Source organism: Belonocnema kinseyi, chromosome 2, assembly GCF_010883055.1.
Source record: "Belonocnema kinseyi isolate 2016_QV_RU_SX_M_011 chromosome 2, B_treatae_v1, whole genome shotgun sequence".
NCBI classification, from domain to species: Eukaryota; Metazoa; Arthropoda; class Insecta; order Hymenoptera; family Cynipidae; genus Belonocnema; species Belonocnema kinseyi.
In genome coordinates, this window is record NC_046658.1 from 175,885,372 (window position 1) to 175,901,588 (window position 16,217).

Sequence of the window (16,217 nt, forward strand, 5' to 3'; positions counted from 1 at the left end):
ACTAAAAAAACAAAATTGTAATTTGAAATTTTTCAATTTGGGACACGTTTAATTAAAAATAATACAGTTTTAATTCCATTGAATTTTAAATGATTTAATTGTAAAAATTTTATTTGGAAAATATTTAATTTATAAAGTTTTGAAATTGTTGAAATGAAATTCCTTTAAAACTTCACATATTTGGCTGAAAATTGATCTTTTTTTTTATAGAAATTTAATATTCTTTGTTGAAAATTCATATGGATTTTATTAAAAATTAAGTTTTTTAATGAAAATTTAATTAATTTTTTAATTTAAATAATTTAATTCCATTTTTCCGTGAAAAATTTACATTTTTTGATAGAAATGTAATCTTTTTCGTTAAAAAAGTTTCCTTTTTTTTAAAGAAAATTTAACTATTCTATTTTTATTAAGACTTCATTTCTTTGGTTGTAAAAAAACATATTTAGATAAAAATTCCTTTTTATATATAGAAAATTCATCTTCTGGGTTGCAAAATTTCACTATTTGGTCAAAAATGGATATTTTTACCTCAAAATTCACAACTGTGATTAAAAATTAATTTCTGTGGCTGAAAATTTGTTTCTTTTTAGTTGAGAAATTTTTTCTCCAACTGAAGACGTAACTATTCGATTTATACTTGAATATTTATATTTTTTATATTTTTTTTTTAGTAGACAATTAATCTTTTGGATTTAAAATTGAACTATTTTCTTGAGAATTCATTTTTTTGGTTGAAAATTGATTTGTTTAAAACACTAAATATGAGTGGGGCCTTTTTATTCTACTTGGTGGGAAGATTTCGGCAAAACTTTGGGAATCCGGTGAGAATGAAGCGGTTAGAAAAAACAAAACGATTGGTGTTGAACTTATCTGGATTTCGATCGATAAGTTAGTTCCCAGGCCGAGTTTTTTTCGTTTTTTCTCGATTACCAATAATTTTATGGTAGAAATTAAATTTGCAGGACAAGTCCTGCACTTGAAATATTGTCACCGCCTCCGGCAGTTTGACTAGCTTCTGTGCAAACGAGAACTGGCGCGATGCAAGCTTGCACTTCTATGAATTTGTTGTCGATATTGAAACTTTCGTCCCAGCACGAGACGGGACGGTTTTCGTCAAGACGGATTCTTGAACCGGATTTTGTGGACGTCGAAAAACTATCGTCCATTATTAGAGTTGCTTTCTGCAAATCAACCTACGAAAATTAACAAGTTTTTAACAAATATTCCTAATATTTCGCAAAGTTTTTCAAAATTTTCATAAAGATTTCAAATATTTCGCAAAAGTTTTTTTTTTTAATTTCAGAAAGATTTCAATAATTTTTTCATTTCATTTATTTGAAAAGTATTCCGAATATTTTCCAAACATTGCAACAATTTCCCAAAAATATCATTAAAATTTCAATGATTTTCAAAAAAGTTCAAATATTTCGCAAAGATTTACGAAGATTTCAATAATTTCGCAAATATTAACAAATGTTTAAAAAAATATTTAAAATATTTTGCAAAGATTTTCGATAATTTTGCAAATCCTGCCAACTATTTAAAAAATATTCCGAATATTTCGCAAAATTTTCCAAAGATTTTAACGATTTCAATGATTTTCCAAAAATTTCAAATATTTCGCAAAGATTTCCAAAAATTTCATAAAGATTTCAATAGTTTTTTCAATTCATTTATTTGAAAAATTTTCTAAAGATTTCAACGATTTCCAAAAAATTCCATAAATATTTCAAATATTTCGCAAAGATTATCCAAAATTTGATAAAGATTTCAATAATTTTGGAGATCCTACCAAATTTTTGAAAAATATTCCAAATATCATAAAAAACTCCGACAGTTTTTCCAAAATTTCATAAAGATTTCAATAATTTTGCAACTCCTACCAACTATTTGAAAAATATTCCAAATATTTTGCAAAGATTTCCAAAAATTTCAAAAATATTTTTAAAATTTCATAAAGATTTCAATATTTTTTTCATTTCATTTATTTGAAAAATATTCCGAATAATCGCAAAATTTTCTAAAGAATTCAACGATTTCCAAAAAATTTCATAAATATTTCAAATATTTCGCAAAGATTTTCAAAAATTTCATAAAGATTTCAATAATTTTGCAAATCCTACCAACTATTTGAAAAATATTCCGAACATTTTGCAAAATTTTCCAAACATTTCAACGATTTCTAAGAAAATTCATAAAGATTTGAATTATTTTCCAAAAATTTCCAAGTATTCGCAAAGAATTCAAAAAATTTCAAAAATATTTTTAAAATTTCACATTTATTACAAACATATAAAGATTTCAATAATTTTTTTATTTCATTTATTTGAAAAATATTCCGAATATTTGGCAAAATTTTCCAAATATTTTAACGATTTCTAAGAAAATTCATAAAGATTTTAATGATTTTCCAAAAATTTCGAAAATATTTCAATCACTTCATAAAAATTTTAATAGTTTTTCATTTCATTTATTTAAAAAATATTCCGAATAATTCGCAAAAGTTTCTAAAGATTTCAACGTCTTCCAAAAAATTTCATAAATATTTAAAATATTTTGCAAAGGTTTTCAAAAATTTCATAAAGATTTCAATAATTTGGAAATCCTACCAAATATTTGAAAAATATTCCGAATATTATGAAAAACTTTCCAAAGATTTCAACAATTTCCCAAAAATTTCATTAGGATATCAATGATTTTCCAAAAATTTCACAAAGATTTAAAATATTTCGCAAAGATTTCCCAAAATTTCAATAATTTCCAAATATTCGCAAAGAAATCAAAAACTTTCACATTTATTACAAACATTTCATAAAGATTTCAATAATTTTTTCATTTCATTTTTTTGAAAAAATTTCCGAATATTTTGCAAAATTTTCCAAATATTTTAACGATTTCTAAGAAAATTCATAAAGATTTTAATGATTTTCCAAAAATTTCAAATATTTCGGAAAGATTTTCGAATATTTCAATAATTTCGCAAATATTAACAAATGTTAAAAAAAAATTTATAATATTTCGCAAAGTTTTTCAAAAATTTCATAAAGATTTCAATAATTTCGCAAATATTAACAAATGTTTAAAAAAATATTTAAAATATTTCGTAAAGATTTTCCAAATATTTTAACGATTTCTAAGAAAATTCATAAAGATTTCAATGATTTTCCAAAAATTTCTAAAATATTTCAATCACTTCACAAAAATTTCATTAGTTTTTTCATTTCATTTATTTGAAAAATATTCTGAATAATTCGCAAAAATTTCTAAAGATTTCAACGATTTGCCAAAAATGTCATTAAGATTTCAATGATTTTCAAAAAATTTCAAATATTTCGCAAAGTTTTTTAAAAATTTCATAATAACTTCAATATTTTCGCAAATATTAACAAATGTTTAAAAAAATATTTCAAATATTTTGCAAAGATTTTCAATGAATTTGCAAATCCTACCAACTATTTAAAAATATTCCGAATATTTCGCAAAATTTTCCAAACATTTCAACGATTTTCCAAAAATTTCAGAAAGATTAAAAATATTTCGCAAAGATTTCCAAAAATTTCAATAATTTCGCAAATATTAACAAAAATGTTTTTAAAAATGTCTAATAATTGGCAGTTTTTCAAAAATTTCATAGAGATTTCAATAATTATGCAAAACCTACCTAATATTTCAAAAATATTTAGAATATTTCGCAAAATTTTCCACAGAGTTCACCGATTTCCAAAAAATTTAATTAAGATTTTCCAAAAATTTCACAAAGATTTCAAACATTTCGCAAAAATTTTCAACAATTTTAATAATTTTGCAAATCCTGCAAAATATTCAAATATTTTCCGAATATTTCATAAAATTTTCCAAAGATTTTAACGATTTCCTGAAAATTTCATAAAGTTTTCAATGATTTTCCAAAAAATTCACAAAGATTCCAAATATTTCGCAAAGATTTTAGAAAATTTCAATAATTTCGCAAATATTAACAAATGTTTAAAAAATATTTCTAAAACTTTACAAAGTTTTCATAAAGATTTCACCGATTTCCAAAAATTTCATTAAGATTTTCCAAAAATTTCACAAACATTTCAAACATTTCATAAAGATTTCATAAAGATTTCAATAATTTTTCAAATTCTATCAAATATTTCAAAAATATTCGAAATATTATTCAGATTTCCAAAAATTTCAGAAAGATTTAAACTATTTCACAAAGATTTTCAAAGATTTAAATAATTTCGCAATTATGAACAAATGTAGAAAAAATTTCTAATAATTGGCAAAGTTTTTTAAAAATTTCATAATGATTTCAAGAATTTTGCAAATTCTACCAAAAATTTCAAATATATTTGAAATATTTTGAAAAATTTTCCAAAGATTTAATTGAATATTTAAAATCTATAATCCCTAATCTTCTAAATAATTACAAAAACAATTTAAAATTTGAAAAAGTTTTAAAAACTTTAAAACAAATTGTAGATTATTTAAGATTTTAAAGCTTTTTAACAAATTTGAGTATACAGTTGAATAAATTTAAAAAATCCTAGGAATATATTTACAAATTTTGGTTAATAATATTATTTTAGTTTTTAAGAAGCTCATACTCTTCAAAAATCTGTATTATATTTATTTTTCAAAGTATCTTGAAATTTTTTCAAATTTTAACGTATTTTTGAATTTTTTTCGAAATTGTAAATATGTTTCAAAATAATTCGTGTTTTTTACCATTTTTTTCAAGTCCTACAAAAATTTTAAAATACCTCAAAATCTTACAGATTTTTCGTTGACAATTTTGGAAATCCTTTTAAATACTTCTAAACTTTTCAAATATTCTCTTAAAATAAATTTTTAAACTAAAACATCATTTTATAATTTTCCAATGAATATTAAAAAATTTTGTTAATCAATATTTTTTTTTAAACTGTCAAGTACTTTAAGAAGCTACAAAATCTTACAAAATGCATACTAAATTGAATAACTCAAAAGCTTCCAGATTCTTTTTTCGGCAATTTTGAAAATCTTTTTCAATATTCTCTTAAATATTCTTTGAAAATCCTTTTAAGTGATTTGACATTTTTCAAATATTTTCTTAAAATTAATTTTTTAAACTAAAAAATAAATTTAAAAGTTCCTAGAAATATTACGAAATTTTTGTTAACAATAATTTTTTGGTAACTTTCAAAATTTTTGAGAAGCATACAATTTCTTGAAAATATAAATTTTATTGAACAACTTTTTTAATATTTTTAAATTTTAACATATTTTCAAATATCCTATAAAAAATTGTAAATATTTTTTAAACTGATTCTAATTTTTTTTCTAAAATTTGTATAAATTCCTTAAAAATTAAAAAAATGCCTCAAAATCTGTCAAAATTCTTTTTCTTTTCTTTTTTTCTTTGAGAATGTCGAAAATCTTTTTAAATATTCTCTTAAAAACAATTTTTCAAACTAAAAAAGTTTTTCAAATTTTTTAATAAACATTAGGAGATTTTTTTTTATAATATTTTTTTGAAACTTTTCCAATTTTTTAGGAAGCTTCAATATCTTATAAAATCACATTTTGTTTGAAAATATTTAAAATATTTTAAGATATTACGTATTTTTGAGTACCTCAAAAGCTTCTAGATTATTTTTTTCGGCAATTTTTGGAAAATCTTTTTGAATATTCAAATAATAATATATTACGAAATTTTGGTTAACAATATTATTTTGGTAATTTTTAAATTTATTAAGTAACTTAAAAATATTTGAAAATCTAAATTTCGTTTAAAAACATCTTTAATATTTCTAAATTGTATCTCATTTTTTTATTTTGATCAAAAATTGTAAGTATCTCTTAAAGAGATTCTATTTTCTTCTAAAATTTGTTTAAATTCATTAAAAAAATTCATCTGTCAAAATTCTTTTCTTAATAATTTCGAAAATCTTTTGAAATATTCTCTTAAAAACAACTTTTCAAACTAAAAAAGCATTTAAAATTTTCTCACAGGCATTAAGAAATGTTTTTAAGCAATATTTTTTTGAAACTTTTCCAATTTTGTAAGAAGCTTCAAAATCTGTATTTTGTTTGACATTTTTTGAAGCCTTAAAGTTTTTTCAAAATTTTACGTAATTTTTTTTAGAAATTGTAAATACCCTAGAAAATAATTTGCGCTTTTCCTCATTTATTTTTAATTCCTAAAAAACAAAACAAAAACGATCTCAAAAATTTCTAGATTTGTTTTTCGAAAATTTCGAAAATCTTTTTAAATATTCTTTTGAAAACCATTTTTTAAACTAAAAAAAGCATGAAAAATTTTCCCACGAACATTGAGAAATGTTTTTAATCACATTTTTTTGAAACTTTTCAAATGTATTTTCTGTATTTTGTTTTACATTTTTTGTTATTATTATAATAATCAATAATTTCATATTCGTACGTGTTTTTCTTAAAAAAAAAAAAAAATATCTCAAAATCTTCCAGAAAGAATCTTCCAGAAAGAATCTTCCAGATCTTCGAAAAAAAAAATTAAATAAAATAAAAATGTAATATAATATGTATAAAATATGATTAAAATTAAAAAAATAAAAAATTCAATAAAATGGGGGTAATAGAAAAACGAGTGTGTTTAAGTGAAGTCGTTCAACTTACATCTTGCGAGCCACAAACGTGTCGATGTGCAGTGAGTGAAGCTTTCGCAGCCGCAGCGACCGTATTCTTCCAGGACGAATTTTTCACGGTAAAAATGGCTTGATAGGCAAGCGTGTGAACGTGAATTCGAGTCAATTCCCTCGAATTCTCGACGGTCTTTCCTTTGCTGCGAATAAGCTTGAAGAGCATTCTCATCTGGTCGAGAATGGTGGCAACTCGCGGAGTTGAGTCCGTCACCAGAGATATGTTTCCGTACAAGAGAGAGTTGTACAGATTTCCAATTTCCTGCTCATTCATGCCCAGACTGTCAGCGAACGGAATCACCTTGTTGCAGAGCTCATTGAGCAGATCCTGCTCGACAAACGAGGCCATTTCGAAGTGGATTCGCGTCGACTTTGGCTGACTTATCATTTGCTTGTGAACTTTATCCAATCGACTAGACCGAACACCTGACCGAAAAATAAAATTTAAACCATTTAGCCATTGCTTTTTTTACAATTAATTTTCAACAAGATAGTTGCATTTTTAAGCAAAAAAGATTAATTTTCTACCCCAAGAGATTAGTTAAAAAAAAAAAGAAACAAATTCGAAACAGAAAATTAAGTATCAAACAAACAGGTGAATTGACAACTAAACTTTCCACTAAAAGAGACAAATTTTCCAGAGGAAATAGCTACATAGTTAACCATTTTTTGAAATCTTTTCAAATTTTAGCATTTTTTTTAACTTTTTCAAAATCTGAAAATATCTTTTAAAATAATACGAGTTTTTCCTTATTTTTGTAAATCCTAAAAAATATACAAAATCTCCCGGATTCTTTGCTCGAAATTCTTCAATTATTTTTAAATATTCTCTTTAAATTAATTTTTTAAAATACATAATAATTTTTAAAAATCTAAAGTCTTTGTGAAATATTTTTAATCTATTTAAAATATTTAAAAAAATTTCGGGAAACCATTAAAATCTTTGTGAAGGCTTTCCAAACTTTTTCAAAGAAAATAGTTAAATATTTAACTAAATAGTAAAAATTTCAAACCAAAGAGACGATTTTTTTCGAAAACAATTGAATTTTTAACAAAAATGTTACTTTCCAACCAAAAAAGATAAATTTTCAACCGTAAAAGATGAATTTTCAATCCGAAAGGATGATTTCTTAATATAATACTTAAAGTCGCGCTAAAAAATGATGAATTTAACCGAATAGTTATATTTTCAAAAAAAAATTAGATTTTCAACCAAATAATTGAATTTTCAGCACATATAGATGAATTGTCAATTAAAGGGTCGAATTTTCAAACAAAAAAGCTTAAATTCAATCAAACATTTGAATTTTCGAAAAAAAAATTTTCTTTAAGACAGTATAATTTTCATAAAAAAAGTTCATTTTCAGTGAAGAAAGAATACTCTTCTACCATTAATTGACGAATTTTCAACAAAAGAGTAAAGTTTTTAAACCAACAAATCCATCAAGAAAGATCGATTTTTAAAAGGATAGTTGAATTCTCAACCAAAAAGTTGCACTTTTAACAAACAAGAATAATTTTCTAACCAAAAAGACGACAATTAAAAATATATATTAATTTTCTACCAAATAGTTGAATTTTTAACTTATGCAATGCAAAGAACAAAGTTTCATCCAAAAATAGAATAGGTAAATATTCGGATAAAAAATAACTTTGAAAAAAAGAACGAATTTTCAATAAAATTGATACATTTTCAACCAAAAAGATAAATAATTAAAAAAATTTCAAAACATTCCAGAAGATTTCCAAAATTATTAAATGATAATCTGTAATATGTAAAGGAATTTTGTTTTTAATTTCGCAGACATTTTTCAACATTTTAGAAAACATTTTATTAAACAATAAGAAATTTCAATAATAAAAATTTTCAAAAAACTAAAACAAAAAAGATAAATATATTTAAAATTCCTAGATATATTGTTGGGAAGTTCTTAAAGAAGCTACAATTTGTTTATAATTTTTTGGAGTCTATTCAAATTTTAACTTATTTCTTCATTTTTCCAAAACAGGTAAATGTCTTTTTCAATTATTCCAGTTTTTCCTAATTTTTTTCTTTAATATTAAAAAAAAATTAAACGTCCTCAAAATTTCCAGGTTATTCTTTTTTTGCTGCAATTTTCGAAACCTTGTTAAATATTCTCTTAAAATTAATGTTTTCAACTAAAAAAATCCTTTAAAAAATTTACCAGTAATATCAAGAAATTTTTTTAAATATTTTTTTTTGAATGTTTCAATTTCTTTAAAAAGATTCAAAATCTTTTAATATCCACATTTTGTTGAAAATTTTTTGAAATCTTTTCAAATTTAAAATTGGTTTTAGATTTTTGCAAAACTTTCAAATATATTTTTAAACATAAGTCGAGCTTTTCCCATTTTTTTTTAATTCTAAAGAAAATTCCTAAAAATTTGGCAGAAAGTTTTTTATCAATATTTTTGGAAAGCTTCCAAATTGAAAAAACTTGAAATCTTCCAAAATCTCTATTTTCTATTAATTTTTTAAAAATCTTTTCAAATTTTTACATATTTTAAAATTTGTTTGAACCCTGAAAATACATTTTAAAATAGTTCAAGATTTTCCTATTTTTTTAAATCCTATAAAATATAAAAAAATGTTCATATTCTTTGCTCGCAACTTTTGAAATCTTTTGAAATATTCTATTTAAATTAATTGTTCAAACTAAATAATCATTAAAAATATCTAAAATATTTCTTGAATAACTGAAGTCTTTGTAAAATTTTTAGGAAATCTTTGAAATATTTATTAAATCTTTGCAGACATTTTTTTTACATTTTTTAAATATTTCGTAATATTGGTTAAATTATTGAAATCTTTGGAAAATAATTAAAATATTTACGAAATACTTGTTAATATTTTGGAAATTCTTGAAATCTTTGGGAAATCATTAGAATCTTTGCGAAATATTTTTTATATTTTTGAAATATTTGTAAAAATATTGAAATCTGCGTGAAATCTTTCAAATTTATTCGAAATCTTTGCGACATATTTAAAATCTTTGTGAATTTTTTGCGAAATATTTGAAATATTTTGGAAATTATAGAAATCTTTGCGAAACATTAGAAATATTTTTTTAATACTTGTGAAATAATTGAAATGTTTGATAAATCATTAAAATCTTTGCAAAATATTTCAAATATTTAATAATATTTAATAAATTATTAAAAAGTTTGTGGAATCTTTTAAATCAATTTAAAATATTAAGGAAATATTTGAAATGTTTGTGAAATTTTTGCACAAACATTGAAATCTTTGAAAAATATTAGAGATATTTGGTAAAATTTGCAAAATTATTTAAATCTTTTAGAAATCATTAAAATCTTGCGAAATATTTGAAAGGTTTCTTAATATTTGTGAAGTTATTGTGAAATTATTGAAATCTTTGAGAAATGTTTGCGAACTATTTGAAATATTTTTGAGAAATTATAGAAATATTTTTGAAAACTTAATGAAATCTTTGCGAAATATTTGTGGAATTAAATTTTTTTAAATATTTTTTAAATATTTGGTATTATTTGTGAAATTATTGAAATATTTTAAATATATTCGAAAACTTTCCTAAATATTTGAAATATTTCTTAAATATTTGGCAATGTTTGTGAAATTATTGAAATATTTCAAATTGATTGGAAATCTTTGCGACAAATTTAAAATCTTTGTGAAATTTTTGCGAAAAAATTGAAATATTTTTAAGATATTACAGAAATCTTTTTGAAAACTTAATGAAATCTTTGCGAAATATTAGAAATATTTGTTAAGTATTAATTAATATTTGTGAAATTATTAAAATCTTTGACAAATCATTAAAATCTTTGCGAAATATTTGAAACATTTAGTAATATTTGCGAAATTATTAAAAAGTTTGTGGAATTTTTTAAATCTACCCGAAATATTTAGGACCTATTTGTTAATATTTGTGAAATTATTAAAATATTTTAAATATGTCCGAAACCTTTGAAATATTTTTTGAATATTTGGTAACATTTGTGAAATGATTGAAATTCTTGCGAAATATTTGTAAAATCTTTGGGAAATTATTAAAAATTTCTTCTATTTTTAAAATATTTGATAATATTTGTGAAATTATTGAAATAGTCGGAAAATCATTCAAATATTTGCGAAATATTTTTGAAATATTTGTAAAATTATTGAATACATTTATATCTATCCGAAATCTTTGTGAAATATTTGAAATGTTTTTTTTAATATTAGGTAAAATTGGTTAAATTATGCAAATCTTCGTAAAATTTTTGGGAAATCAATAAAATTATTGCGAAATATTTGTTAATATTTGTGAAATTATTAAAGCGTTTTAAATCAGTCCGAAATTTTTTGAAATATTTTTAAAATATTTGTTAATATTTGTGAAACTCTTGAAATCCTTTCGAAATCTTTGCGAAATATTGATAGAATCTTTGGGAAATCATTAAAATATTTAAGAAATCTTTCTTATATTTTTAAAATATTTGTGAAATTATTGAAATTGGCAAAACCTTTCAAATCTTGATGAAATCCTTGAGAAATCATATAAATCTTGGTGCAATGCCCAAAGGAACCGTCCGAATTGGTAGCCAGTCGGGTAAACACTTTAATTTCTGCAAATTAGTTTTTTTTTTTTAGGAAAATAATATTCACCTGCTTCGAAGGGAAAACTGTCCATCATTTGAAGACCGCCGATGACTAGTAAATCGGGTTTAAAGTCCGGCAGGACTTTGTCGAGGTCTTCAAGTGCACTTATCATTGGATTGTTGTTGTCGTTGTGAACAATGTACCTATTGGCTCTCGCGCTCGTGTACGGGCCCCAAGAATCGCCACTTTTGTACTCGAGAATTAAATGAATATCGTCTCGCTTGGCCTCGCCTCCCACAATTTTAATTGCTCCAGGCATCATTTGCTGCAGAGATCGCGTCATTTTTGCCGCCAGGACAACATCGCACCCCTCCTTCACAAATCGAAGCGCCATCACAGCTGCATTTCCACCGATTGTCGAATACGAGGTGGATGCTGCTCGAGCTTTTGCAACCAGCTCGTCGAAGAGGACACTATTTCCCATGAATCGTCTAAAAGAAATTTTTTTCAAAGTTATTTCCCAAAGATTCGAGTTTTTAAACTCAAAATTAAAACCAGGATGGCGATTCGGCGGACTATTTCAAATTCCCGCTTTTTCCTAGTCAAGTTTTTCCATTTTCCCGGTCATTCTAAACATCAGGTTGATCATTTAAATCAAAGAAAAAATTCCAAGTCGGGATAACCAACGTCGGGATAACCGTTTTAATTGAAAAAAACACATTCCCGGTCATTTTCCGCTTTTCCTAGTCAAGTTTTTCCATTTTCCCGGCCGTTTTAATGGAAAAAACACATTTCCGGTCATTTTATGCTTTTCCTAGTCAAGTTTTTCTATTTTCCCGGTCATTTTAAACATCAGGGTGACCGTTTTAATCAAATAAAATAAATTCCCGGTCATTTACCGCCTTTTCTCGGTCATTTCCCTCTTTTCCCAGGTCACTCTAAACATCGGGGTGATCGTTTTAATCGAATAAAAAAATTCCCGGTTATTTCTCGGTCATTTCTCTCTTTTTCCCGGTCATTCTAAACGTCGAGGTGACCGTTTTAATTGAAAAAACACATTCCCGGTCATTTCCTGCTTTTTCCTAGTCAATTTCTTCCATTTTCCCGGTCATTCTAAACATCAGGGTAACCGTTTTAATCAAAGAAAAAATTCCCAGTCATTTCCCGCTTTTTCTCGGACATTCTAAACATCATGATGACCGTTTTGATTGAAAAAAAAACAAATTCCCTGTCATTTCCCGCCTTGTCTCGGCCACTACCCTTTTTTCCCGGTTATTATAAACGTCAGAATGATCGTTTTAATCGAAGAAACAAAATCCCGGTCATTTTTCGCTTTTTCCTAGTCAAGTTTTTCCATTTTCCCGGCCATTCTAAACGTTAGTATGACCGTTTTAATCAAATTAAAGAATTCCCGGTCATTTTCCGGACATTCTAAACATCAGAGTGATCGTGTTAATTGGAAGAAACAAATTTCCTGTCATTTCCCGCCTTTTCCCTCTTTTTCCCGGTCATTATAAACGTCAAAATGACCGTTTTAATCGAAAAAACAAATTCACGGTCATTTCTCGCTTCTTTCTAGTCAAGTTTTTCCATTTTCCCGGTAATTCTAAACGTCGGGATGACCGTTTTAATTGAAAAAACACATTCCCGGTCATTTCCCGCCTTTTCTAGTCAAGTTTTTCCATTTACCCGGCCGTTTTAATGGAAAAAACACATTCCCGGTCATTTTCTGCTTTTCCTAGTCAAGTTTTTCCATTTTCCCGGTCATTTTAAACATCAGGGTGACCGTTTTAATAAAATAAAATAAATTCCCGGTCATTTACAGCCTTTTACGGTCATTTCCCTCTTTTCCCAGGCCATTCTAAACACCGGGGTGACCGTTTTAATCGAATAAAAAAATTCCCGGTTATTTCCCGGTCATTTATTTCTTTTTCCCGGTCATTCTAAACGTCGAGGTGACCGTTTTAATTGAAAAAACATATTCCCGGTCATTTCCAGCTTTTTCCTAGTCAATTTCTTCCATTTTCCCGGTCATTCTAAACATCAGGGTAACCGTTTTAATCAAAGAAAAAAATTCCCAGACATTCCCCGCTTTTTCCCGGACATTCTAAACATCAGGATGACCGTTTTAATTGAAAAAACAAATTCCCTGTCATTTCCCGCCTTTTCTCGGTCACTACCCTCTTTTTCCCGGTTATTATAAACGTCAGAATGACCGTTTCAATTGATGAAAAAAATTCCCGGTCATTTTTCGCTTTTTCCTAGTCAAGTTTTTCCATTTTCCCGGCCATTCTAAACGTCAGTATGACCGTTTTAATCAAATTAAAGATTTTCCGGTCATTTTCCGGACATTCTATACATCAGAGTGATCTTTTTAATTGGAAAAAACAAATTCCCTGTCATTTCCCGCCTTTTCCCGGTAATTATAAACGTCAAAATGACCGTTTGAATCGAAAAAACAAATTCCCGGTCATTTCTCGCTTCTTTCTAGTCAAGTTTTTCCATTTTCCCGGTAATTATAGACGTCAGGGTGACCGTATTAATCAAAAAAATAAATTTCCGATCATTTCTCGATTTTTCCTAGTCATGTTTTTCAATTTGCCGGTCATTCTAAACATCAGTATGACCATTTTAATCAAATTAAAAAATTCCCGGTTATTTACCGCTTTTTCCCAGTCATAATAAACATCAAGGTGAGCGTTAAAAAAAATCCCGGTCATTTCCCATTTTTTCCCGGTCATTTCAAACGTCAGAGTGACCATTTTAATCGAAGAAACAAATTCCCGGCAGAGAGAAATAGAGAGTCACAAAGCATTAGAAATATCAGTTGATAGAAACATCACGGGTATACGGGCGAGTAGGGGGCGCCATGTTTCTATCAACTGATATTTCTAATGCATTGTGACTCTCTATTTCTCTCTGTTCCCGGCCATTTCTCGCTTCTTCCAAGTCAAGTTTTTCCATTTTCTCGATCATTCTAAACATCAGTGTGACCATTTTAATCAAATTAAAAAATTGCTGGTCATTTTCCGCTTTTCCTCAGACATTATAAGCATCAGGGTGACAGTTTTAATTGAAAATAAAAATCCTGGTCATTTCCCCCCTTTTCCCAGTCATTGTAAACGTCAAAATGACCGTTTTAATCGAAGAAACAAATTCCCGGTAATTTCTCGCTTTTTCCTAGTTAAGTTTTTCATTTTTCCCGGCAATTCTAAACATCTGGTTGATTGTTTTAATCAAAGAAAAAAACTCCAAGTAATTTTCCGCCTTTTTCCGGTCATTATAAGCGTCAGGGTGACCGTTTTAATTGAAAAAAAATTCCCGGCAATTTCCCGCCTTTTCCCGGTAATTCTAAACGTCAGGGTGACCGTTTTAATGGAAGAAACAAATTTCGGTCATTTCTCGCTTTTTCATAGTCAAGTTTTTCCATTTTCCCGGTCATTCTGAGCATCAGGTTGATCGTTTAAATCAAAGAAAAAAATTCCAAGTAATTTTCCGGGTTTTCCCGGTCATTATAAGCGTCAGGGTGACCGTTTTAATTGAAAAAAAATCCCGGTTATTTCCTGCCTTTCCCCGGTAATTCTAAACGTCAGAGTGACCGTTTTAATTGAAAAAACAAATTCCCGGTCATTTCCCGCTTTTTGCTAGTCAATTTTTTCCATTTTCCCGGTCATTCTAAACATCGGGGTGACCGTTTTAATCGAATAAAAAAATCCCCGATCATTTTCCGTTTTCTCCGGTCATTATAAACATCAGGGTGGCCGTTTTAATGAAAGAAAAAAATTCCCAGCCATTTCCCGTTTTTTCCTGGGCAAGTCATTAAAAAATTTAAAAAATGATAGTATTTAACTAATTTTAAGATAGAAATATTAAGACTTGAACGATTCGATTTTTTAAACTGAATCATTTTTACAATAGAAGTTGAGTTATTTTCATTTTAAATAGTTCATATATAACTTCTAAATATATTTTTAAATGATTCGAATTCCTAGCAATCTAATCCAATTTTTAACAAAATAGTTGAATTTTCAGCCTACAAAAATGAATAATCTTAACCAAAAAGACAAATAGTCGAATTTTCAAACTAAAAAAGATCAATATTGTACCAAAAATGGACAGATTAATTTTTCAGTAAAGAATTGTTAAAATTTTGTGTTCCTTTAAAATTGTATTAGAAGTTTTCGCAGCTTCTAAATATCTTTTAAAATGATTCGAATCTCAAATAATTTTGAATTTTCCTAGGAATCTTGAAAAAATATTTTTATTTTTTTGAAGCCTTTCACAATTCTTAAAAAGCTTATACATTTTTCGTTCGAAATCTGCAAAAATCTACATTTTATTTTAAATCAGGCAATGGCTTGCACCAGGATTTCAAAGCGAATAGCCGAATTTTGTCGGAACACACACTTGAATTTTTGACCAAAAAAATGAATTTTTAAACAAGAAGTTTAATTTTCAAATAAAAAAATGAATTTTCCACTAAGAAGATACCATTTTTCGACAAAATAAATCAGTTTTTATTTAAATAATTGAATTTTTAATTAATAAAACCCAATTTACAAGCGAATAGTTCCACTTTTGAACAAAAAAATTAATTTTTACTAACAATGACAAATTGTCATCCAAAAATCAAATAATTAGATTTTAAAAAAAAAATTAATTTTCAACCAAACTGATGATTTTCCAACTAAAATTATGAGTCTTGAAATTAATTAGTTGCATTTTCAACCAAAAAGATCATTACCACCAAAAATACGAATTTTTAACTAAAAAAATATAATTCTTCAAACAAAAATTGAATAGTAAAATTTTTAATAAAAAAAAATTAATGTATGATTAAAGCGATAAATTTTCAACAAAAATTTTAGAATATTCAAATGTAGCGTTCGCAGATGATAAGGTTGTTAGGGCAGAGTCTATCGAAGACCTACAAAGAATGTTGAATAAACTAAATGCAAGCATGAAGAGCATGGGCTTAAAAA

At 25.9% G+C, this 16,217-nt stretch overlaps 1 protein-coding gene across 1 annotated transcript in view; it reads right to left on the reverse strand.

The window, feature by feature from the left end:
* Positions 1-725: 725 nt before the first annotated feature.
* LOC117167368 (ADP-dependent glucokinase) overlaps positions 726-16,217 on the reverse strand; it is a 23,575-nt gene continuing 8,083 nt past the window's right edge. Inside the window, exons 2-4 of the mRNA XM_033352247.1 lie at positions 11,302-11,726; positions 6,628-7,076; positions 726-1,196 (exon numbers count right to left, since the gene is read on the reverse strand). Coding sequence (XP_033208138.1) covers positions 954-1,196; positions 6,628-7,076; positions 11,302-11,726 — 1,117 coding nt within the window. The 3' untranslated portion in view covers positions 726-953. The remainder of the gene's footprint in view (positions 1,197-6,627; positions 7,077-11,301; positions 11,727-16,217) is intronic.